This window comes from Haliotis asinina, chromosome 11, assembly GCF_037392515.1.
Source record: "Haliotis asinina isolate JCU_RB_2024 chromosome 11, JCU_Hal_asi_v2, whole genome shotgun sequence".
NCBI lineage: Eukaryota > Metazoa > Mollusca > Gastropoda > Lepetellida > Haliotidae > Haliotis > Haliotis asinina.
This window is the reverse complement of record NC_090290.1, coordinates 7,978,211-8,003,314: the sequence shown is the minus strand read 5'-3', so window position 1 is coordinate 8,003,314 and position 25,104 is coordinate 7,978,211. Positions and strand designations below refer to the sequence as shown.

At 38.3% G+C, this 25,104-nt stretch overlaps 1 protein-coding gene across 2 annotated transcripts in view; it reads left to right on the top strand.

Annotated features, from left to right (window-relative positions):
• Positions 1 to 11,162, top strand: part of LOC137255616 (sodium- and chloride-dependent glycine transporter 1-like) — an 88,179-nt gene extending 77,017 nt beyond the window's left edge. For both annotated transcript variants that reach the window (XM_067793065.1, XM_067793064.1), the window contains exons 9-14: positions 1,163 to 1,275; positions 1,600 to 1,731; positions 1,905 to 2,004; positions 2,150 to 2,250; positions 8,302 to 8,475; positions 10,147 to 11,162. In XM_067793065.1, coding sequence (XP_067649166.1) covers positions 1,163 to 1,275; positions 1,600 to 1,731; positions 1,905 to 2,004; positions 2,150 to 2,250; positions 8,302 to 8,475; positions 10,147 to 10,278 — 752 coding nt within the window. In that variant the 3' untranslated portion in view covers positions 10,279 to 11,162. The remainder of the gene's footprint in view (positions 1 to 1,162; positions 1,276 to 1,599; positions 1,732 to 1,904; positions 2,005 to 2,149; positions 2,251 to 8,301; positions 8,476 to 10,146) is intronic.
• Positions 11,163 to 25,104: the final 13,942 nt, after the last annotated feature.

Here is a 25,104-nt window from a genome sequence, read left to right as displayed (position 1 = left end):
ATAAAACCTTACATTGGTTATACCCACTTGGGTTGTCAGTCCAGATTTGAAGAGGTTATTTTACGACGATGTCGTATTGGCCACACTAGATATACTCATGCGTACCTGTTAAAAGGTGAGGATCCTCCATTTTGTATCCCTTGTGATGAGAGAGTTACAGTCAAGCATATTCTGCTTGACTGAGTTGAATTCTCCATCACAAGGGATAGATATTTTAATGTCAGAACCATCAAGGATCTTTTTACCACTGTTGCTTCTCATTTCGTTATTGGTTTTTTAAAAGAGATTGATGTTTTGGCTGAATTTTGAGTAATATGTTCTGTAAATAGATGTATCTTAAATCATTGGCAGCTTAAATTAGTAATTTGTATTGTTAGTGGCTGTACCCTGAATGGGGGTTGAAGTATTGTAAAATTATTGTCCTCCTGAGAGGGTACGTAATTCCCAAAACATTTGATGTAAATTTAAGTTTACCAGGTTTTTAATCGTAGTATTCTTGTCATTTTAAATTTGGCTAGCATTTCGTACACTCGCCAGCAGCTGAAGGGATGGTGTAAATCCAGCTAGGGTCCATGCAGGTAGCAAAGGTACTGTAAGTCCCCATGGTCCCTAGTATGGTGATCTACCTTCTGTTGTTGGCGATCTATAGCCCGTGTTTTATAATGTATTGTCTTCTTTAATTACAATGTTTTAGTTTTTCATGCTGGTTCTATATTCATGTCTGTGATATTCTAGTGTTTTTACTGTCCTTTGTTGACAGGTTTTTACATTACGCATATATTCCATTTCAGTGTTAAGTTCCCGTCACGATATGGCTGAAATATTGCCGATGTGACGTTAAATGTTAACTCACTCACTCACTCACTACAATTATTGACTGTTTGAAAACAAAGTACGTTTTGCTATTAACGATGTCATCGAAACCTCAGTCTACGCCATGCAATTTGAGTGAACTGGCCAATTCTTTCGCTAGATAAAATGTAGATTCCAAGGAACCAAGCTGCCATAAGACGGATGCTGGTGTACATAGCATTGAACGGATAGCACGTAAGTTCAAACACTGCAACATGGTAACTAGCAAATACGCCTAAGCAAATACACCCATTTAGGTTTGTGAGGCTTATACTTATGCACATGAATATATGAAATGTTGTTCTTGTAGGTCCAGGTTTCGGATATGTAACATATCCAGAAGCACTGGCCCAACTGCCGCTTCCTCAGCTGTGGTCGTTCTTGTTCTTTCTGATGCTCCTGATGGTTGGTTTGGATTCACAGGTACAAACTCAGGTGTTCAAGGTTTCACAGGACAGATTGCTCTTATGTGTGATCACTAGTATGGATATATTGTCCTTTACTCATAATGTCTAGTACTGACACAGCAACAGTACAATCCTCGTTTTACAAACGCTGCGTGTCTTGATGCATTTCTGTACAGTACAGTGATCAATCTGAAAGCAATGCAAGTTGCAAAACTGTTTATAACACTGACTAGTGCAACATACTGAGAATCTATATAGTTAACAATTTTACTGAATTTCAAAGTCCACGACATTTAGAAGTCACATCATCACGATTATTCAAACGTTTTACTTACTACAGTTCCTGGGAATGGAAGTAATCATAACTGCTCTGGTTGATGGGTATCCACGGCAGCTGGGAAAGAGGAGGCCGCTTGTTACAGGAGGATGCTGCCTGATACTCTTCCTCTTTGGAAGCATCTTCTGCACACAGGTGACCTTTATAGAGAACAGTCATTTTTGAAAATCACACCAGGTACGGGTATACATAAACATAAAATATAGTGAAACGTTATTATAGTGTTATTAATCACAATCGAGTATGAATGTGCAAGTGTAAGCAATATCATGGTCCTGACTGGCACACTTTACATCACTGTGTTGCAGGGAGGGCCGTACATGTTCCAGCTGGTAGATTGGTATGTAGCTTCTCTGGGGCCTATGGTGTTCTGCACACTGGAATGTGTTGCCGTGATGTGGATATACGGTTGGTATATACAGCTTCAACCTGCAAAGTCTTTATTTCAAAGTGTTATATGAGTTACTTCAAGTTAATCTCGTCTGAGAATTCTATGCAAAGGTAAATAACAAGCATGTGGACATACTGTGTCAAGATTATGTGTTTGTTTCAGGGGCACAACGATTCAGTAGTGATGTTGAGATGATGACAGGAAAACATCTTTCACCGGCAGTTAAGGTTCTCTTGGCGTTTGTTACGCCCGCAATCTTGCTGGTAAGAGTGAGTGAGTGAGTTAATATTTAACGTCACATCGGCAATATTGCAGCCATATCGTGACGAGAACCATTAATTATAAAAATACAAATGAATTAATAGCACATACATTGTAAAAACCTGTCAACGAAGGACAGTAAAACTAACTAGAATATCACAGAGTAGAATGTAAAACTAGTGAATAGACCTACAACAATGTATGTATAGAGGACAGTACAATATAAAAATGAGCTATAGGTAGCCAGCAACTGAAGGTAGATGACCCTACTAAGGACCATGGGGACTTTCAGTACATTTGCTTCCTGCAAGGACCCTAGTTGGAAATACGTCATCCCTCCAGCTGTTAGCAATTTAGACAAATCTAGCCATAAAGTAAAAACACACTTATTCTACGATTAAAAGGCTGGAAAACGTAAATTTACTTCAAATGTTTTGGGACTTAAGTACTCTCTCTGGGGGACAATTATTTTTTACTACTTCAACCCCCTTTGGGGGTACAGCCACTAACGATTTGAGTTACTAATTTTCTCTTCCAATTTTAAAATATTTATCTATTTCCAATCCAGTTACCAAATCTAATTCCTTTAAAAATGCAATAATTAAATGAGGGCTAATATTGCTAAAAGGATCCTTCATAGTTTGTGAATTAAAATACTGATCCCTTGTGATGAAATACTCAACACAGTCAAGCAAGATATGCTTGACTGTGATTCATGAGTATATTGCGTATGGCCAATACGACATCGCCTTAAAATGACCTCCTCAAACGTGGACTGACAACCCAAGTGGGTATAACCATCATTAGGTTTTATTTCATGTAATTTATTTCAACCCACTTGAGTGTCCAACTTCTTTCGCATCACTTCACAGATATACGATCTAATTGTAGCTTTATAATCAGAGTATGGAATAAGAAGTGGTGTCAAAGATTTGTTGAGTGCTGCCTTGGCAGCAAGCTCAGACACTGTGTTGCCAGAAATGCCTACATGGTAACCAACAAAAGACGATGTCGTATGGGCCAGTAGCATGATCATTATACAATTCAATTATTTCTATTAAAAGTGGATGTTTACATGACAGGTTTTTAATTGCCTGGAGGCAAGAAAGAGAATCGGAGTAGATAATATACTGCTTATGTCTAGGATGTCTTTCAATATATTTAAGAGCTGTTAATATAGCGTTTGCTTCCGCTGTGAAAATAGAACTGTTATCTTGTAATCTGAAAGATATTGTTCTGGATCCATTGACAGTGCGTCACCGTCCTTGGACCCATCTGTACATAAAGATTTGTATGTTATATTGTAATTCATTTGTTTCTGATTTTTTAAACCTCGTCAGTGTTAGGTCAACTTCGGGTCTAACTAACTGCCAGGGGAGGAGACGAAAGTAGACGGGAAGGAAATATGTTGGCTAGCTCAATGACGCAAGCAGACAGAAAAGGTTTCACTCTAAGTTCCAGAGGTGGAACAAGAGAAGACTGTTTATTGTACAGATCATCATAAAGTGGATTAAAAACACAGTTAAATGCAGGGTTGGCCTTATTAGAATATAGTTTTGTTATATACTGTAAGGAGAGTTTTATACGTCTTTGAGTATGAGATGGCTCATCGGCCTCGACGTAAAGATTGTCCATAGAAGTTCTAAATGACCCAAGACATAGTCTTAGACCTTGATGGTGGATAGAATCAAATATTTTGAGGTTGCTTTTACAGGCTCAATCATAAACGATGGAGCCTTAATCAAATTTCGAACAGACGAGAGATCTGTATAAGTGGAATAGGGTAGTTCGGTCTCCTCCCCACTTTGAATTGGAAACAACTTTTAACAAATCAAGTGCCTTCAGGCATTTAGTTTTAAGGGATTTAATATGGGGCAGAAAAGTTAGATGTGAGTCGAAAATAATACCCAAGAACTTGGCCTCTTTTACAACTTTGATGGGGTGTCATTTAAAAATAATTCTGGATCTTTATGCGGTTTATACTTTCTGCAGAAATGCAAGCACTTTGTTTTAACCCCGTTTTCAAGTGACCATTTTTCAATATTAATGGGACAAATCTGTAATTGCCTCTCTATTGTATGCATATTTCTACCTCTGCAACATTAAAATCATCCACAAATAGTGATTCATCTACTGAATCACTTAAAACCTTGGAAAAACTATTGATTTAATACTAAATAAAGTCACAGACTTGTGGAACTTGAGGGTTGATCCCACACGCACTGGTAACGGTCTGTCATTTAAAAACTTAGATACAAACTGAGGTAGGCGACCTCTCAACCCAAAAGAATGTAAATCTTTTAAAATACCATGCTTCCATGTAGTATCATATGCTTTTTCGAGATCAAAAATGATTGATACTGCATGTTGATTTTTAATGAAAGAATTTTTAACAAATGATTCCAAACGAACCAAGTGGTCAGTTGTGCTTCGATTTTTACGGAAACCACATTGTATATCAGTGATCAGATTGTTGGTTTCCAAAAACCAAACTAAGCGATTATTTACCACTTGGTCCATTGGTTTGCAAACGCAGCTAGTTAAGGAAATAGGTCGGTAATTTGATGGATCTGTATGATCCCTCCCAGGCTTTGCAACAGGATTAACTATGGCTTTACGCCACGAAGGGGGAGAATGTTGTGTTATCCAAATATGGTCAAAAATGCCAAGTAACGTTTCGAGACAGGATTCATGCAAGTGTTTTAAGAGTTGGTAATGGATATCATCAGGTCCTGTTGAAGTATTGTGAGCCTGTGATAGCGCAGTATGAAGTTCATGTAATGAAAATACCTCATTATAATCTTCACCATTATCAGATTTAAAATTCACTGTTTTCTTCTCTTGGTGTGTTTTATAAGTCTGAAATTTTGGATGATAATGTGAGGAGGACGAATGTTTAGCCAAAGTTTCAGCCAGCTTGTTTGCAATATCAGATTTTTCAGTTAGTATGTCATTATCATTTTTGAGATTCTGAATAGTACTGGATTTGGAACCCTTGCCTTTAATTTTTGTTCTGCTTTCTTCCTCTTTTTCCTAGCCTGTTTGCATTCATCATTAAACCATGGTTTACTGATGTGCCGATTTACAGAGGACTCAGGAATAGTTTCATCAGCTATATGTTTTAGTTTGTCAGAGAACATTTTAACTGGATCAGGTACATCCATGAACAGGTCTGATTTAAGTTCCTTAAGGTAGGTGGCCTGAAATAATGGCCAATTGGCTTTTGAAAAATTCCATCTTGTTACAGGCGGATCATCAGAAGAGTTAGTTGCTGTAAGTACTGTTGGAAAATGGTCACTACCTCAAAGATCATTATGGACTGACCATTCAAATTCATTATAAACGTTTGAATCAGTGAGTGACAGGTCTAAGGAAGAATATGTACCTGTTGCAGGATGTAAATATGTGTCAGAGCCATGACTGAATATACATAAACTATTATCAGATATAAACTCTTGAAGAACTTTCCTTTTACTGTTGGTATCAGGACTTCCCCATAATGGGTTATGTCCACTGAGATCACCCATTATGATAAAGGGTTTTGGTAAATGGTCATGCAAATCTTGAAGATCAGTCTGGTGAATGAATGGAAGAAGTTGAGATATACAAGGGACAAAGAGTAAGGTTTATATGTAAAGTAAGACGAACAGCAACAGCCTGAAGATTGGTTTTAAGAGGAACAGGGCTATGAATAATACCATTGCTCACCAATATGGAAGATCCACCAGTGGCTTTGTCACCAGGGGGTGAGAAAGAATGATATGAATAGCATTTACGCAATTAGAACTTATCATTTAGTTCAAGTACGTTTCTTGAAACCTAAATGCTGATGGTTTAAAACCCTGTGCTTGTAATTGTACTTAATTAAGATTGGTCCTAAGTCCTCTGCAAAGGAGTCCATTTTGTAGCAGGTGGTATTACTGGGGACCGACTTTTCCCCTTCCGAGGCGAGCTGCTTCTATTTCGCGCATGGGGATGAGGAGAGACGTCCATGTCTTCTAAACGAAATTTGTTATAGATTTGTACAGGATCACGCGATCCCTTTTGTACTCGATCAGCTTTTTGTCTGTAATCTACTTTTTGGCAAGGAGTTTTCACAACAGGAGATGTTGGTTGTGATTCAGTATGGCAAGCTGATGTTGCATGGTGTTTATCAACAGTAGAATCTGATGTACTTAAAGTGTGTTTGTCAGCTTTAACCCAGGTGATATCTGTCTGACATGCAACTGACAGAACAGATTTAGTATTGGGGCGAGCAACATCTGTAGAATATGGTACACCTGATGACTGAGGGGAGGCTATATTAACTAAACGTTTTGCCTCATGATATGTGACATTCTTTGGGATTTTAATTTTGACAATTTCATATTCACGTTTCCAGACATGACATGACTTTGACGAAGACATATCATCTCCAAGACAATTGACACATTTTGGAGACGACAAACAGTCAGAACCTTCATGATCATCTTTACCTCATCTATAGCATGTTCCACGATTTCTGCAGGATTGTTTTACACTGTATGAGGAGAAACCCTGATCTACCTTTTCTAACAGCTTGGACATCACCAACAAGACCATAAATTGTTTTTGATGTGGGAAACAGATTTAATTTTAGTGGTTCACCATCAGTCGAAGATACAACCAAAAATCTACGCCATGTATCTGGATATCTGTCGATGATATTTTCCTCATCAGAGGACAAACACTCGTTTAGTGCTCGTTTATGGGTTTCTTTGGGATTGAGCCATGGTTAACAATAGAAAGATCACCATCTCAGCTCCCCACCCTCCACCGAGTATAACATGTACAATGCTATACACCAGTGGGTTTCCGACTGGCAGCACCAAGGATACTGAAGTGGTATACTCCAGGAGAAGAGTAATAGAAAATTAATCGATCTAATAGGATTGGCCCATGAGCCACCGCCTTCTGGGCATAAGACTCTGGGCAAAGTTTATAACAACAGTTTTCAAATCTACAAGTGTTATGTAAGTGAAAAGCCAAGACCAAAATTGAAAACAAAAATACAAAATCAAATTTGTGCAATTAAATAATCCACGCACAGGGTTTAGTATGACCAGCCAACTGGTCGAACGGGCCCCATTCGACCACCCGTCCAGGCGAAGTCAGGGCCTAAGTGGTGTATTGAGCAACAGGAACACGTTTGCAGGCCCCTATTGCCCTCAACCACCAGGACCCCCTCCTCTGCCAACACAGGGCTGCAACCCACGGCAAACGGGTCGGTGGACCAAATATACCCCCGGGTTTACAACGAGGGTGAACGGCTCTATGTGTTACCCAGCACCCACCACGAGGAGGTGGCCGTTCACGGGTGCCTTGCTGGTAAGCTTATACAGAGAGGGACAGGTCCTAATCCACACAGTTGAGTTTTCTACCATGGAGAGCAAGATTGGATGTTTTCTCTGACCAAATTACACGCTGGCTATAGAGATTACTCATGCGCTCTCCGCAACCAAAATGCCATGATCATTGCTACCAGTTTTAATCCTACACTTTTCCAAAATATGCAGTGAAAAATGGTAACAAAATGCAAAAAGTGAAGTCAGGGAGGGAAACAGATGACAAATAAAAAGGAAGAGAAAATGAGACAACTTATTTAATTCGTTTGGGAACGTGTGATGTCTATGAAAATATATATGACCTTTTTTCCTATGTATGGACGGAGATTTAATTTCTTCTTGCCACTGATAAGATCCTACAGCCTTGATCTAGTGCAAACATTTAGAAAGTTTCCTATTGAAGTTTGGGTACATTTGTTGACAATCTTCATTTGCTAGAGGACCCGTGGATATCCGGGATAGAATAGGTCTTCAGCAACCCATGTTTGCTATGAAAGACGACTGTGCTTGTGATGACAAACGGGATCGGTTGGTCGGGTTCGCTAACTTGGTTGACACATGTCATCGGTTCCCATTTGTGCAGATCGATGCTCCTGATGATCACTGGATTGTCTGGTCCAGACTCGATTATTTACGGACCGGCGCCATATAACTGGAATATTGAGACTGAAATTGGTATTTATGTTTCAGATAGTTTTCATCCTTACAGTTATCAGCTACCAGCCACCGACCTACGGGAAGTACGTCTTTCCCAGCTACGCCAACATAATCGGTTGGTGTTTCGCCGTGATGCCTCTTCTCCCTCTGCCAGTCTTCATCGTCATTGCTGTCAGAAAACACAGAGGGAAAAGTTCTCTAAAGAAGGTACAGTGTGGTATTGCATAAAACATTGCATACTATGGCGTGTTGCCGGCGTCAGTCGCTGATTCTGCCATTGAAGTAAAACAGTGTCAATCAGTCCGTGATGAATAAATTGTTCACAAATCAATACAAGTAAGTACACCTGGGCTTAGCATTATTTCAGTTTCTAGTGATCGATAGCCCATTTGTACATTGTATTGTCAAAATGCAGCTTTCTACTTTTAAAGATATTTGCTAGCTAGTTTTAAAGATATTTGCTAGCTGCCCTTGTAGAAGGTCGCATTAGCTAACCTTTGACTATCACCGTCCAATCAAACCCGGAGAGATTTTAACCAGTCAGGCAACGGTTACTAATTACGGTTCGGGGGGACTTTGAAAACGGTTATTGGATTTTCTCTCCCCTGGTTCCTGACGCTGATCTCTCAACCAACGAAAATCCGCATAACACAGAACTTATGGCCTGCATTATATACGCGTGTTGGTGTCTGCTTACATTTATTCATCACGATTATTCAAACGTTTTACTTACTACAGTTCCTGGGAATGGAAGAACTCATTACTGCTCTGGTTGATGGGTAAGGTAAATGTTCAGACGGTATGTGCAAATGTTAGCGTTCACAATTTGCAAAGCTGTGTCCTGACTGATCATTTCAAATGTTTAGACGATGTGACCTTTTACTGGGGTGTGTTCAGTAGGGCAATCTGACGAATATAATTGAATCCTGGTTTACTTGGACTGCCATACAATCTTGAGGTGTATCACAAATCCAAAGGCTAAACAATACAAGAGCAATGAGCATAGGAATTAAAACCTACCAGCTACAATGGCCAAGTTAGGAAGCCACAACTGGGAGGACCTGATGAACGTCACACACGATACTGGCCTTCATACTGAACGAGAAACAGGAGTTAAGCCCCTTGGTATACTTAAGCATGGACCTCAGAAGATCCGTCATCAGATGTTTAAGCAGTTCATGTCTGCATAAACTCAAGTACAAAAGTAGCTTATCAATGCCCCTCACTGGCTATGGCATTTCAACGCCACCAATCAGCCTAGTAAATTAGACAAGACGACATTATGCAACATGATGTTACATAAGAACAAGGAACAAAAGTAAATGGGTTGCAGCATAGTTCGTAAAGTGTTCTCGTCATATGTTTGATGTTTAATACAAAGCTGCCAGTATATTGATCGACTTTATTACAAACGTGTAGGCATATATGCGAACTCATAAGTTCTTGCATCTGGTTGTGGAATTGATAAATATGTCAACACGATAGTTGAGTCGTGTGTCAAATTGTTTGAACAACGTAAAGTGTATACACCCGGGTGACCCACGTCAGACGGACCCATGTAAATTTGGAATAGTCCCTGGATGATGATTTGGTCTTTCTTTAACTTTTAATTCTTGACAATATGCGTGATTTACCAGCCATGCCTAGAAGTCTTGTACATTCCGCTTTGTTCGTAGTACCTGGGACTATTCGAAGTGGCCACATTTCTATGGTCAGACAGGTCTTTAGCCCAGATTACCTAACGTAACATCTGAGTCTGCTGAAAGTTCAAAATTATGTACCGTGTTAGGTATGCATACTATTATTAGGAAACAATATTTCTATATTTCATCATAAAAAGTATCTTTGAAATACAAGTAAACGTGTTTCATTTTTCAGAGCGTGAAACTGGCCTTGAAGCCCAATAAAGATTGGTGTCCTGCAGATGCCAGCTACAAGGAGGCACACATGATAAACCAAAAGACACAAAGACATACGTTTAAGGAGAATCTATTTGACGTGTTTAAGTAACCCGCTACGAACGTTCTGACCCTAAAATGAATGAGTCCTCTGTAGTCCACTACTCGTTCATTAGACTTCAGACCATGTACATGTAGATAATTCACATCTCCCCGATCAAGAGCTCTAGCATACCTCCCTATATGTTTATGACTATGTGCTCATGCATGTATGTGTCTGTCTGTCTGTCTGTTTGTCTATAGCATATACAAGAATTTTATAACTAAGATAATATGTTTTGTTATGGAGAAATCGAAATCGAAAGACTGAGAGATACACAGACATTGAACCCCATCTTATTTGGTGACATCATATAATATCTCTGTGTTTGCGTTACTAGAGGTAAATAGGTCAAGTACCCAATCTCATAAAACAGTCGGTCTACCTTTAGTTTTGGTACCAGAGAAAGAAATCAAGAATATATATACTTAAATATTGCAGGTTATTCTATGAAGCACATACATGTAGTCTTTTATTACCATGGAAAACAGCCACTAGCACACTTATGAACACTTCATAAAATTAGAAAGTGTCTTTTGGAACAACTTTGGTCAAGACCTATCACAGGAACTCAATTTTAAGACAGAAGTCAAAGAAAGTAAACGAACATGAACACGAGTGCAGCGCACTACAATCACGATGGTCTGTTGCTGTTCTGAGGATGAATAGCACGGATGGCGAGACCGAGGTAGCTGTCTTTGTTCAGTTCACTCCTTGTCACCAGTCCACGATGTTTCAATCGTGAAGACTCAGGTCCGATTCCCCAAACAGATAAAATCTGAGAAGCCCATTTCTGGTTTTGCCGGTCTAGTTGTTGCAGGCCTATAGCTAAAAGCGATGTTATAACCAACTCACTCACGCACAGTGTACAATGTACTAAATAACATTCCTTATACCCTGTTGTGTTTTTATTCCGGTTGACCATTCCGGCGTTACACGCTCCAAGAACTACAGTGAGTGAGTGAGTGAGTGAGTGAGTGAGTGAGTGAGTGAGTGAGTGAGTGAGTGAGTGAGTGAGTGAGTGAGTGAGTGAGTGAGTGAGTGAGTGAGTGAGTGAGTGAGTGAGTGAGTGAGTGAGTGAGTGAGTGAGTGAGTGAGTGAGTGAGTGAGTATTTTAAGTCAGATCGGCAATATTTCAGCCATATCGTGAGCAAAACAAAGTGTAGATTTATAACGATATAAATTTAAATGCTAAACACCTCTCCACCAAAGACAGTTAAACAACTAGATGATATTTAATTTTTTAGTAATTAAATCTGAAAGAGTTTAACTTTAGACGACGATATAATATATACAAAATGACCATAGACCACCAACAAGTGAAGTTAGATCACCATACTATTAACGTGCATGGACCCTAGCTGGATTTACGCCTGTAGATTAAGGCAACTGATCCGTTATGTTATGTCCTAGATGGGCTGTTAGACCGCACTGACGGGTCAACGATGCATCTACAAAAACACCTGAAGTCTACCTTCAAAATTAGCGGATATATTGCATTTCTCATGATTTTTTTTCTTTTAAAAATACCGGTAGGAATGGAATACATTTAATCTGTACAAGGTAACATGATTTCATTGTCACGACCGCCTGTCGAAAAAACGGCGGTAGTTGATTTTGTCAAACATAAATACAATGGCCTAGTTTTGATAGCGTGTTAGTTACTAAAACGCTGGCACTGCCTCAGTCTTTTCCGTCCGCGAGTCGTGAAAAAATCATTCAAGTTCTTGGGTCGTAGCTGAAATAAGTGAGTTAATATTTAACGACACATCGGCAATATTGCAGCCATATCGTGACGTGAACATACGTGACATAAAAAAGAAATATATGTGCATATTATGAAGAACCTGTCCACGACGGACAGTAAAATCACGAGACTATCAAATTTAGTGTTAAAACTAGCGTGGAAACTTATAAAAATATAATAGTATCACTATTTGGACAGTGCAATGTAAAGAATAACTGTGTTGAAAGAATCACTGTCAAGCATGTGTTGATTGACTGTTGAGTGTTCCATCTAAACGTATACCTATTTCCAAAAACGAACTATGACAGATTTATTTTGATAAAGTCAAATCTGATTGAACTATTGCATTGTTTTGGGGGTTTTTGTTGCTGTTTTTTTTAATGAATAAATACCAGGTTTTGTAGACGTAGTATTTTTGCAGGTCAGTAGTGGCAAACATTCCTACAATCGCCAGCATCTGAAGGGATTGTGTAAATCCAACTATCCTCCATATAGGCAGCAAAGGTACTGTAAGTCCCCATTGTCCCTGGCATTGTGATCTACCTTTTGTTGTTAGCGATCTATAGCCTGTTTTGTTTGTATTGTATTTTTGAATAGTTAATTTAGTTTAAACTTCCCACGCTAGTTTTAAGTCTATTTGTGATATTCTAGTTGTTTTACTGTCCTTTGTCGACACGTATTTGTAATACACATACATTCCATTTCGGTGTTCAATGCTCTCGTCCCGATATGGCTGAAATAGTGCCGATGTGACGTTAAATATCAAATATAAACTCATTAACTCATTCACTCACTGAGAGGGTGCGTAAGTCAAACAAGGTAATTTAAATCTACTATTATTTTTAATCAAGGTGTATATGTTCTTTCGATTTATGACTATATTTGTCTTCAATCACCAATGACTGAAGGGATGGTTTAAATCCATCTAGGGTTCATGTAAGTCCCCGTCGCCCCTAAGTCTCGTCATTTACCTTCATCGTTGATTATCTATAACCCGTTTTATTGTGTAGTGTCTGTAGTGATTTAATTTTATGACAGCGTTCCAGTTTTAAAATTTGTATCTGTGATACTCTAGTAATTTTGTTGTCCTTCGATGACATCTGTATTCATTTTGCAAGTTCTAACTTTATAGATTTTAACATTGACAAAAATTACATCGTTCTCCTCACGATATGGCTGTAATATTGTGATATAACGCTAAATAATAACTCACTCATTTGTCCAAGTATATTGCACGTTGCTGTACCCGCAGTTGGTGTTTGTATATATTCATGTGGCACCGTCTGGCTACTTACCAACGAATTTGTTGGTTCTTTTAAGAGCTCAGGGTTATGTGCTGTACACAAGGGCTTGTGACAACACACTGAAAGAGCCAAACTTAGGTCACTGCAAAAAACGTGAATCCAAGTATTTCACACCTGATCACCGGTGGGCTCGATCCTTAAATTCAAGCTTATTGGCCTCGCGCCGTAGACTACTCGCCCACCACGCATTAAACGATAACGTGTATTATGAATGTGTAGTTACTTCTAAGATGTAGGTTAGCCTAGTGGTTAAAGCGTACCCTCCACAGGTCAATGCTCCTGGTTCGATTCATTTACAATGTGTGAAGCCTATTTCTGATGTACCCCGCTGTGACATTGCTAGATTATTAAGGGGGAAACCAAGTTGTAGAGATAGTCAAATTCTTTATTGCGATGAGAGAAACGTTGGATATGGGTATTAACAATGACTCACGAGATGATATTTCTCCTGTCAAAGTATTTCGAATAGGAAATACACGTTCCCATACATGTTTGATAACGCTGTTATTGCTGTTACGGTTAATACGTATCCGCGGCGAGTAGAATCCCTGGCGAGTCTAACAGGAGTGATGTTGTCTCTTCCAGGGTGACCAACATTATCATGGAAACTCCTCAATGCTGCAATTCTTAGTGTTGAAGGTAGGCCTAATTGTTCCCTTCCACTCCAGTAATATTGGCAACTCTGTTGAGAACACCTCGCTTGAGTTTGAAGTGACTGTAGTTCTTTAGCAGTGAGGTCACTGCAGACTTGTTGAGAAACCTATTTTTTTCTGGTCTTGTTCCATTCCTTTTCTGTACAGTGATCTTTGTTAGAGTTGGCCTTTAGCCTATGATCGTTCCCACTCTCTCGCATTCTATTCATACATGTCCAGTGAAGTCAAGGTCTTCATCTTCAATGACGTCTGCCGGAAGACATAAACTTTCCTCGAGGCTAGTCACATGTAAGGAATGATAGTTAGCTGTGACGTAATTTTTGGCAATCTAATACATTTCATTCGCATCTTCCTTGAGTGGCAACCTTAACAGAACATCAACATCAGCGTTGGTTTTTCCAGGACGAATGGATTTATGTCTGTAACAACAAATTCTTGGCCCCATAAGTAGTTGTGAATCTTCTCTGAGGCCATTTTAGAATCAAAAACTTAAATTTATGTGCAAAGTATATCCACTCAGAACGACTGAGTCCTTGACTTGCATAGTGCACTTGATAGAGTACATCACCCTATTCATGGCCACTGGCATCAGTGTGGAGTCCAAAAGGATTGGTACTGTAAGCACATCCTGGTATTGGTGGTTCAGAGACTCAAAAGCACTTTGTTGCGCTTCCTCACACATCCATTTAACATTCACCAAACTGTCCAGAGACGACATCAGGAACTGAACACTATTGATGAGAGAGTGAGTGAGTTAGTATTTAACGTCACATCGGGAATATTGCAGTCATATCGTGACGAGCAATTTAAATTACATTACACATGAAAATTATCAGAAACTAAAACCCTGTTGACGAAGAACAGTAAAACCACAAATTATATATCACAATTAGACTTAAAACTAGCGTGGAAAGTTAAAGGTCATGTCATTATTTAGACAATACAATGCAAACAATAGGCTATAGATTGCTAACACCTGAAGGTAGATCACCATACTAGGGACGATGGGGACTTACAGTACATTGGCTTCCCTCATGGACCCTTCAGATGTTAGCAATTTAGACACATCTAGTCAACAAGTAAAAATACACATATACTGAAAAGCAGTGGAAAGTTTAAATGTACTTGGAATTCTTCGGGACTTACGTACCCTCAGGGGGACACTAATTACACGGCACTGTACCCCGCCTCGAGGACACAGCCACTAATAAATAGTCTTAGTTACTATTTCAAACTTCCAGTCATCATCATCACCATCATCATCAAAGTCTTTATTACGTATGAAGACCACAGGCCCATATACATAGTAATGTAGATCTTCGAAACAGGCATACAAAACATGAAACAGTTCTTGAAGGAATAAGCATTTATCTATCTGCATGAGTTAATTTTGCCTGTAGTTACATCCCCTCTTAGAAATATCAGAGCACATATGTACACGTGTGTCGGTACTGTATTTCTTAAATATAATTCTAATACTAATTTCTATTTTACTAACCTTTCTCTTATTGTGTATGCACAATAAATAAAACGAGCTAGATTAATTATGTCTTCAGTTTTGTTTTGTTTAAGGATATTTATAAACGGTATCAAATATAATTGCAAGTTGTCAGGCAAAAATCTTTCCCGAAGATCTCTATAAGCTGGACATTTCAACAAAAAGTGATATTCATCTTCTAGGTCTACTTTACAAGCGGGACACAATCTTTGAGATTTTTCAATATTTTGCCACCTACCTACGTTATTCTTTAAACGTAATACACCAGCTCTGAATTTGACCAATACATTACGGAATTTACATTCCAAATTTAAGGATAGATATCCCTCAGGCTCAAGAAGACTCTTATATTGTGCATATAACCTGTAACGTGAGCTTTTGTCAAGTGTAGATGTCCAATTTTGATAAAACATATTGATCAAGCGTTCTCTAAAGATGTGAATAAAAGCACACGGATCACCGACTGCTTGTGAATACCAGACAAAACGAAAGCCGTGCGAGCAAAGTATGTCGTATCTCAGACGCTCACGTGTGGTACCCAGCTTTGTCTAGGTAGTATAACATATCATATGCCTTTTTCGGGATACATCCACCATGCATTGTCATAAACTTAATCCAGTATTTCATCGTTCAAACTTAGGAATTAATATAAACTGGAAAACGCCCACATTCTCCATATACTATCACATTTGGTATCTGTGGACCGACATTTAACAATATTTTACATACTTGTAAGTGAACTTTTCAATGCTGTCGTATCTTTTAAATCCCCATACCTCTGACCCATACAAGTATATTGGCTGAATTTGGCTGTCAAATATTTTAAAAACTACTTCCAAGGGTATTGTTCCTTAAGTTTCCTTGATTTCCTTAAGTTTATAGTTAATTCCATTAAAGCCCCTTTACTACGGGATGCAATTTCTGAGACCGCTTGCCTGAGACTACAATTACATGTGAACACAAAACCTAGGTATTTGTAGCTGTTTACAGTTTCAATGCTTCTTCCATTATAAAGCCAAGTTTCCTTAACCGCTACTTTCCCACCTCTCATAAAAACAAGGACTTTAGATTTATCCAAATTTGCAGTTAATCCCCACAAGAATTACATCGTCTGCAAACATCAACAATAGAATTTCTACTACATCTGGGAACAGTTGGACCCCATGCTTACCGTATTTTGTGATTTCTACGGAAAGTTCGTTTACAAATAAGGAGAATAACATTGGACTCAGCACACAACCATGCCGTAATCCAAATGGACAGTTAAAATGTTCCGTTAGCTCGGATTGTACCCTGACACACGATTTTACTGTTTTATGTATGCTCCTAAGAGCATGTAACATTTTACCGTTTACACCGCATGGTGAGAGTAATTTCCATAGTTTAACTCTATTTACAAAATCAAAAGCTTTTTTTTAAAATCAATGAAAGCCACGTATATCTTTTTTCTTCTTCGACATAGGTTTTTCTCGACGATGGCGTACAATGTGCAGATGTGGTCAACAACTGAATAGCCCTTCCGAAAACCAGCTTGCGTTTAAGAAGGTTTGTCCATAGCATTTGCCCATTTTGTTAGTCTTTCGTTCAGAATACTAGTATATATTTTCCCGATTGAGCTGAGCAGAAATATTAATCGGTAATTATCGGGAATATTTACATCACCTTTTTTATGCAGAGGCACTATGCTTGCTTTAATCCACGCTTGTGGAAAACAACCATTTGAAAATATTTGATTAAACATTGCTAACAGAAAAACGCATCATTTTAGACTCACTTGTTTTAATCATTTCTATGAGGACGTTATCAATTCCTGGAGATTTACAATTTTTCATATGCTGTATAGCCTTCTAGATTTCATCCTTGGTTATGATGGATTCGAGTATCTCCTTATCAGCTTCACCTATTTGTACACATTGGTCTAAATTGAGCAGTGCATCTGGTCCGGCTATACCTGTCCTATTGAAAAGTTCATAAAAATGGTCATACCATCTTTCTTTAGTTACACTATTCGTAGAGCATTTTAGCTTTGAAATCTTTCACAGCTCCCTCCAAAATACTGTGGAATTGTTCCTTGCAAGATATACTTTCCTTGTTTCGTGGTGTTGGTATTTACGTTTCCACTGTCTACATAAACCTTTATACCCATTTCTCAGTCTGCAGTTTTGGATTTTGCACAGTGAATTTCTGTTCCGTCTAAATATGTGTAGACAGTGCTTAGCTTCCTCTTTTGTCTTATGACACTCTGGTCAATAAAATGTGAATACTTTCGGAATGACAGACACTCTCTTTTGCATACAGTTTGCAGCATCAAGTAAATATGAAATTGTCTAAATTTATGAAATTGTCTAAATGCAAACCTACGCTTGATATGTTTTCAATGAAAGTGCTAACAGTATCATTATTCCATCTGTACTTGAATGTACTTGCACGTACGTCTTTAGTTTCAAGTTTTTCACGTGGACCAGTAAATCTAAGAATCAAAGGCATGTGTTTACTCTCTATTCTATTTCCTACATTAAAGTTCGAGAAATACTTAAATAGTTCAGGTGATTATATCACGTAATCAATTAAACTACAACCTTGTTCGGAAATATAAGTAACTTTCCCCTCAATATCTCCTTCCATCTGGCCATTTAAAACATACATGTTAAAAATGTAACATAGATTTAACAAATCTTTCCCAAATCTGTTTACACAAACATCATTTTTAAATGTAGCATTTACAGGGACTGCTTCATCCTCAGGACAATAGTCATTAAAGTTTTCACTTTGCATATCTGGAGGTTGATTTCCAGCCCCGATCCGAGCACTTAAATCTCCACACAGGAGTATGTGGCAATCAGTGAGATAATTTGGACTATCTACTAACCACTGCTCTAACTTCTCGTACAGAGTAGTAGTCCCTGTGACTCTATAGTAAGAAGATCCCTCTGGAGGACCATATACTACTAGAAGTATAACATCAGGATCCGTGTCTATTAGTCGTTCAGCTAGTCGGATACAAACTACATTATAGATATCAATGGGGACCCTCAGACAGAATTTTAGAAATATTTTTCTTATAAATACATAAATACCTCCTGAGAGTCTGCCACATTAGCTAGTCTTACGGCAGTACAAAAGAATGCTTCAAAGTCACACAGTTCAGGTATATCAATAAATCATAAAATATATACCTATTTACAAATCAGTTAAATAATCTAATTATTTTAAGAATGCAATAATTATATGAGGACTTATTAATAAAAACATCCTTTATACTTCTTGATTTAAATTATTAATCCCTTGTGATGGAATATTCAACAAAGTCAAGCAAGACATGCTTGACCGCGATTCTTTCATCAAAAGGTATACAGAATGATGGATCGTCACCCTTCAATATGTATTCATGGGTATATCTGGTATGATGATCCCTTCAAATCAATTTAAGGTTTCACTGCGTGTAATTTCTTCACACCTACGTGGGTGAAACTAAAAGTGCTTTATGGTTCAACTTCTTTATTATACAAGGTCACAACGTTTCGAAACAGATTCTAGTCTCTTCTTCGGGTGAGGTGAGGGATAGGGAATGAACAGTCCTCACCTCACCTGAAGAAGAGACTAGAATCTGTCTCGAAACGTTGTGACCTTGTATAATAAAGAAGTTGAACCATAAAGCACTTTTAGTTTGATTCCTCCAACTTCTAAATGCCTTTGAAACAACTTACGTGGGTGAAATTCTTCAAAGGCATTTAGAAGTTGGTGAGGTAATACAAGACACTATTATGGATGACAACTTCTTTAATTCTTTGAACACGACGTTTCAAGGCTAATTCTTGCCCTTTCGTCAGGTGGGTATCCCACTTCTTTTGCATTAGATGACGGATGTAAGATCTAATAGTAGCTTTAACATCGGCGTAAGGAATAAGAAGTTGTGTCACAGATTTATTGAGTACTTCCTTAGCTGCAGGATCGGCCATCGTATTCCCAGATATGCCAACGTGGCTGGATAACCAAGAAAAGATGATGTCGCATTGGCCAGTGGCAAAAAACATTATATAACTCGATAATTTCTGTTAAACGTGGATGTTTACAAGATATGTCTTTAATAGTCTGAAGGCAAGAAAGAGAGTCAGAAAAGATTATATATATTTTATGTTTAGGATGTCTCTCAATATATTTAAGAGCTGATAGCATTGTGTTTGCTTCAGCTGTAAAATTCGAGTTATTATCTGGAAATCGAGAAGACATTGTTCTGTATCCAATGACCGTCGCACAAACCACCGCGCCTCCATCCTTGGATCCATCTGTAAATAAGGATTTGTAATTGCTATATTTACGTTTTGATTGATTGTATTCTGCTTTGAATTGTAATTCGTTAGTTGTTTTTTTTTTATTATTTTTTAAACTTTGTCAGGTCAAAGTTAGGTCAACTTCTGGCTTCACTAATTGCCAAGGAGGAGAAGAAAGAAGGCGAGAAGGAGCTATACTTACCAGCTCAGTGCCGGCAGCAGCAATAAATCGCTTAATTCTGAACCCACGAGTTGGAACAGGAGACCTTTTGTTATACAAAACTACATAAAGAGGGTTAAAAGCACAGCTACATGCAGGATTATACTTGTTAGAATATAATTTTGTAATATATGTAATATATTATTCGGCGTTGGTTAAAGGGGCACTGGTGCGGAGCAATTTCCGTGAACTGGTGTAGACTTTTGTTATTGTTTTTCTCCCGTGAGTACCCGGATGATATCCCAGAATTCGTGACTGGTTCGTGACCTAAGCTGTCCGTATGTGCAATTGATAAGTCATTTTTACTTCATTACAAATGTATTATGGAAACAAATGAAACACTTTGAAGGTTAATCATCTGCCAGGGGTAGAAATGGTAAAAAAACTATTAGGACGGAAAAATAACGAAGCCAATGTACGCCTCTATATTTTGTCTCATAACCCTAATTAGTTTATTGTCATATTTGTATGATTTTGAAAATTAATAATAGAACACACGGTCTGCTTAAACTTATAGTAAATTTCTAACACGACAGCAACATGTATACATTGTATAGATTGTGGATCCTATTTCACACACATACGCGCTCTAGTGTGTGTTTTCTGTCATATAGATTCTGCTGAATGCTACAACAACTAAATTAAAACAAAACGCAAATAATGAATGTAAAACAGACTAATTTTATAGCAACAATGTCGGGTTACTCCCTTGTTCGGGAATGTATCCATCAATATCCACATAAAAGAAATCGTATTCCATTCATCTGCAGCTAGTAAATAATCCTGCTCTGTGTCGTGTGTCTTACAACAGTCTAATTTGCGAAAAAATAACACATCGTTTCACGTCCTTCACATCGGTTAAAACCTGATAAACCTCTCATTGGTCACCCAAGATAGCACACCTGGCAACGAATTGTATGATGTCCGCCATTCTAAGTAATTTCGTTAACCAATAATGAGCAATCAATCAATCAGTCAACGCAAGGGTGGTTAGTTCTTTGAAGAGAGGATATTGTTTTTACATTCGCACTTTACGACAGGGTGTAGTCAGTATAAATTCGTACATCTGCTACACACAGTGCCTTTTGACAAATCCGCTAGAAGATAAAAGTAATTAATCAATCAGTGTGTTATCGGTTAATCCTTTGATCGATGTTTGTTTTTGTAACTCAGCTGATAAACCCTCTTGCATCACTTACATAACATATTACATAACATGTTTCTACTTGAGTATATCCACCTGGTAACCGTGGTGCCATCTGTTGCAGATCCACAGATGTAAGGCATAGTCCTTGTTGACAGCCCGTGGTGGGTGGGGAGTCAGATGGATGAAACATAACTACTACTAACATGGCACCCCCTTACAAGAAACGTACTCATGAACCAGAAGGATCTGGAAGCACGGAAGATTGTTCTAGCTCAAGAACAGCCAGGATCTACTTATGCCACCACTCTACACGACTTTCAGACCCGAACGTTATTGGTTATGGGTCTATTGTATATGGGGGAGCTTGTAAAAGCCTATTGGACTATTGGACTGTGGGATTTTGTCCACCACCAAGGTCTTAGACTTTGTCTCGGATCCTTCAGAACTTCTCCCGTGGACAGTCTTTACGTCGAGGCAGATGAACAATCTCTTTCACAACGCCATATAAAATTATCCGTACAATATATTACAAAACAAGTCTAACCCTGTTTTTAACTGTCTTTAATTCCCTCTATGAGGATTTACATACTAAGAAATCTTCTCTTCTTCCACCTCTTGTGCATAGAGTTAAACCATTCCTTTCTGGTGCTGGCATTGAGCTGGAGACTATATCTCCATCGCGTTAACCGTTTGCTTTCTTCTCCTCCTTGGCAACTAGTGCGGCCACAAGTTGATGTAACTCCTACACAGTTTAAGAAGTCAGAAACTAATCAATTACACTATAAACAAGAATAGAATCAATTAAAAAATAAATATAGCAATTACAAACCCATATTTACCGATGAGTCCAAGGACGATGGCGCAGTAACTTGCATTTAGTGCCACGGTCATTGGATCCAGAACAATATCTTCCAGATTACCAGATTGCATCTCTATTTTCACAGCTGAAGCCAACGCCATATTAATGGCTCTTAAATATGTTCAAAGACACCCCAAACATAAAGAGTATATAATCTATTCCGACTCTCTTTCTTGCCTTCAGGCGATTAAAATTATTTCTTGCAAACATCCACTTTTAATTGAAATTATTGAATTGCATAATGATCTTGCTACTGGCCAATACGACATCGCCTTCTGTTGGTTACCCAGCCACGTTGACATTTCTGGTAACACAATGGCCGATCTTGCCGCCAAGGCAGCACTCTACAAATCTGTGACACCACTTCTTATTCCATACACTGAATATAAAGCTACCACTAAATCTTATATCCGTGATAAAGTGGGATCTGCAAGTAGGTATTAATAAATTACATGCAATAAAACCTTATATTGGTTATACCTACTTGGGTTGTCAGTCCAGATTTGAAGAGGTCATCATGCGGCGATGACATATTGGCCATACGAGATATACTCATGAATACTTAGTGAAAGGTGAGGATCCTCCATTCTGCATCCCTTGTGGTGATATAATCACGGCCAAGCATGTCTTGCTTGACTGTGTGGAATATTCCATCACAAAGGATAAATATTTCAAATCACGAACTATGAAGGATCTTTTTAGTAACATAAGTTCTCGTTCAATTCTTGCATTTTTAAAAGAATTAGATTTGATATCAGACTTGTAAATAGATAAATATTTTACGATTGGAGGTTTAAATTGATAACTAAGATTGTTAGTGGCTGTATCCTCGAGGGGGTTAAAGTACTGTAAAAATATCGTCCTCCTGAGAGGATACGTAAGCCCACAAACATTCAAAGTAAATTCAAACTCTCCGTATTTTTAATCGTAGCATTTGTGTCCTTTTAACTACATGACTAGATGTGCCTACATTGCTAGCGACTGAGGGGATGGTGTAAATGCAACTAGGGTCCATGCAGGTAGCAAAAGTAGTGTAAGTCCCCATGGTCCCTAGTATGGTGATCTACCTTCAGTTGTTGGCAGTCTATGGCCCATGTTATATTGTATTGTCATCTATAGTTGAACTGTTTTAGATTTAATTACTAATCTTAAATGGATATCTGTGATATTTACTAGTGGTTGCACTGGTCTTCGTCAACAGGGTTTTAATTTCTTACAGTCATTCATGTTACACTGCCGTTATTACTTCTTCTCGTCAAGATATGACTGCAATATTGCCGAATGTGACGATAAATATGAACTCAGTCACTGACTCAAGTTAGTTAGACGAACATGAACATGAATGAACTCCCTACAATCGTCGTGGGCAGGTGCTGATCTGAGGATGGATGTCACGGATGGAGACCGAGACACTGTTACCTTTGTTCTGTTCACACCTTTGCCACGATTCCATCCTTTGTTTAGTTTATCCAAAAGATATTAATTTATAACATTGTTGGCTGGTATGGAAATCTGTGGTGCGAAATAAAAACGAGTTGATCAAAATTGTAATTACTACTAGTAAAATTTCTGGTGTAACCTTTTAAAGTCCCAACTCAATTTTTGAACGCCAAACACTCAAAAAGGTACTCAAAATTATCAAAGATCCCAGTCATTGCCTTCGGGACGACGCGTCCGCCTGCCGCTGCTGAGATCGAACCGGGCTCGGTTCTTGATACCAACGAGCGTTAGACTTTACAACGAACGTGTTAATGATATATTTTAAAATATTTTTCCATCCCCTTAGTGATTGTCAATTTTAAGATTCCCATGGGCAATGTGTGTTAACTGGACATATGTTTGAATGAGTGTTATAATTAACTTATGTTTTAGGTACTGTTATCTGCTATCTTAACCATATATTCTGTTATCTGGTGTTCTGTAAGACAAATTTCCCTTGGGACATTAAAGTGTTATCCTATCTGGTATCACCCAGTAAAAATATGTAGGTAACAGGAAAGGAATTCACAACGAGACAGTATTTCTGGTGATTTAGAAAATTTCACCTGTACTACTGCATTGTGTACTTGAAAAAATAATGTAATGCAAACCGAAGATAACTTCTGTTTATTTTTTCAGATACATACCTCAACAAAGTGTAAACATGTGAGTTCAAGAATATACTCGGTATGCCAAATTTATCAAAAATATATAAAACAACTCATGTATATATATAATCTTTTTATGTACGCGCGCACATGCCTGCTTTGTCCGTTACAGTTTCAGAGTCCCTAGTATGGTGATCTACCTTCAGTTGTCAGCAATCTATGGCCCATTTTTGTGTTGTATTGCCCTCTATAGACAAACTGTTTTAGGTATAATTACTAGTTTTACATACGTTTCTGTGACATTGTAGTTGTTTTACTGTCCTTTGTCGACGTTTTTTTTTTATAATACACATATATTCCATTTCAGCGCTATGTTCCCGTCACGATATGGCTGAAATATGTGACGTTAAATATTAACTCACTTACTACAGAGTCATGAGGGAAAGGTTGGCAAGCCCAATTGTGTTGTTTCGTAACGCAGAAGATCCAGGTTCGATTTCCTCACATAAGTACAATGTGTGAAACCCATTCCGTGTGTTCCGATCCGTAGCAGCTGGAGTATTGCTAAAAGCGGCGTACGACTATACTCGAGATTTCGAGACTAAATTCCGTTTAAACAAAGGACACCAGAGAAGGCCCCAGTTAGGAACCATGTCCTGTTTTACCAGCAGCGGGGGATTACAATAGCACAACACACTGCAGCAATGTATCTGCAGGGGCGTGTGAGCAAACTAGGCAATTAGGTTGACTGGTTGGTTGTTGTTTATCACCCCATTCAGCAATATTTCAGCTGTATGTCAGCGGTCTGAAAATGTAACATGTCATATTTGGGATTACACTCTCCTAGTAAAATACACATTCTAGTACTTTGGGGACATTTGACAACTCTCTAAACAGCATTGTGTTATCATGGTCTGAAAATATTCGAGTCAGATAACCCGGTGATCAACAGCAATCTACACGATTAGGATGCGATGACATATGTGGACCATGTCAGCGACCCTGGACATTCTTTCCCTTTGATAAGAAGGGGTCACTGAAGGCCCATCCAA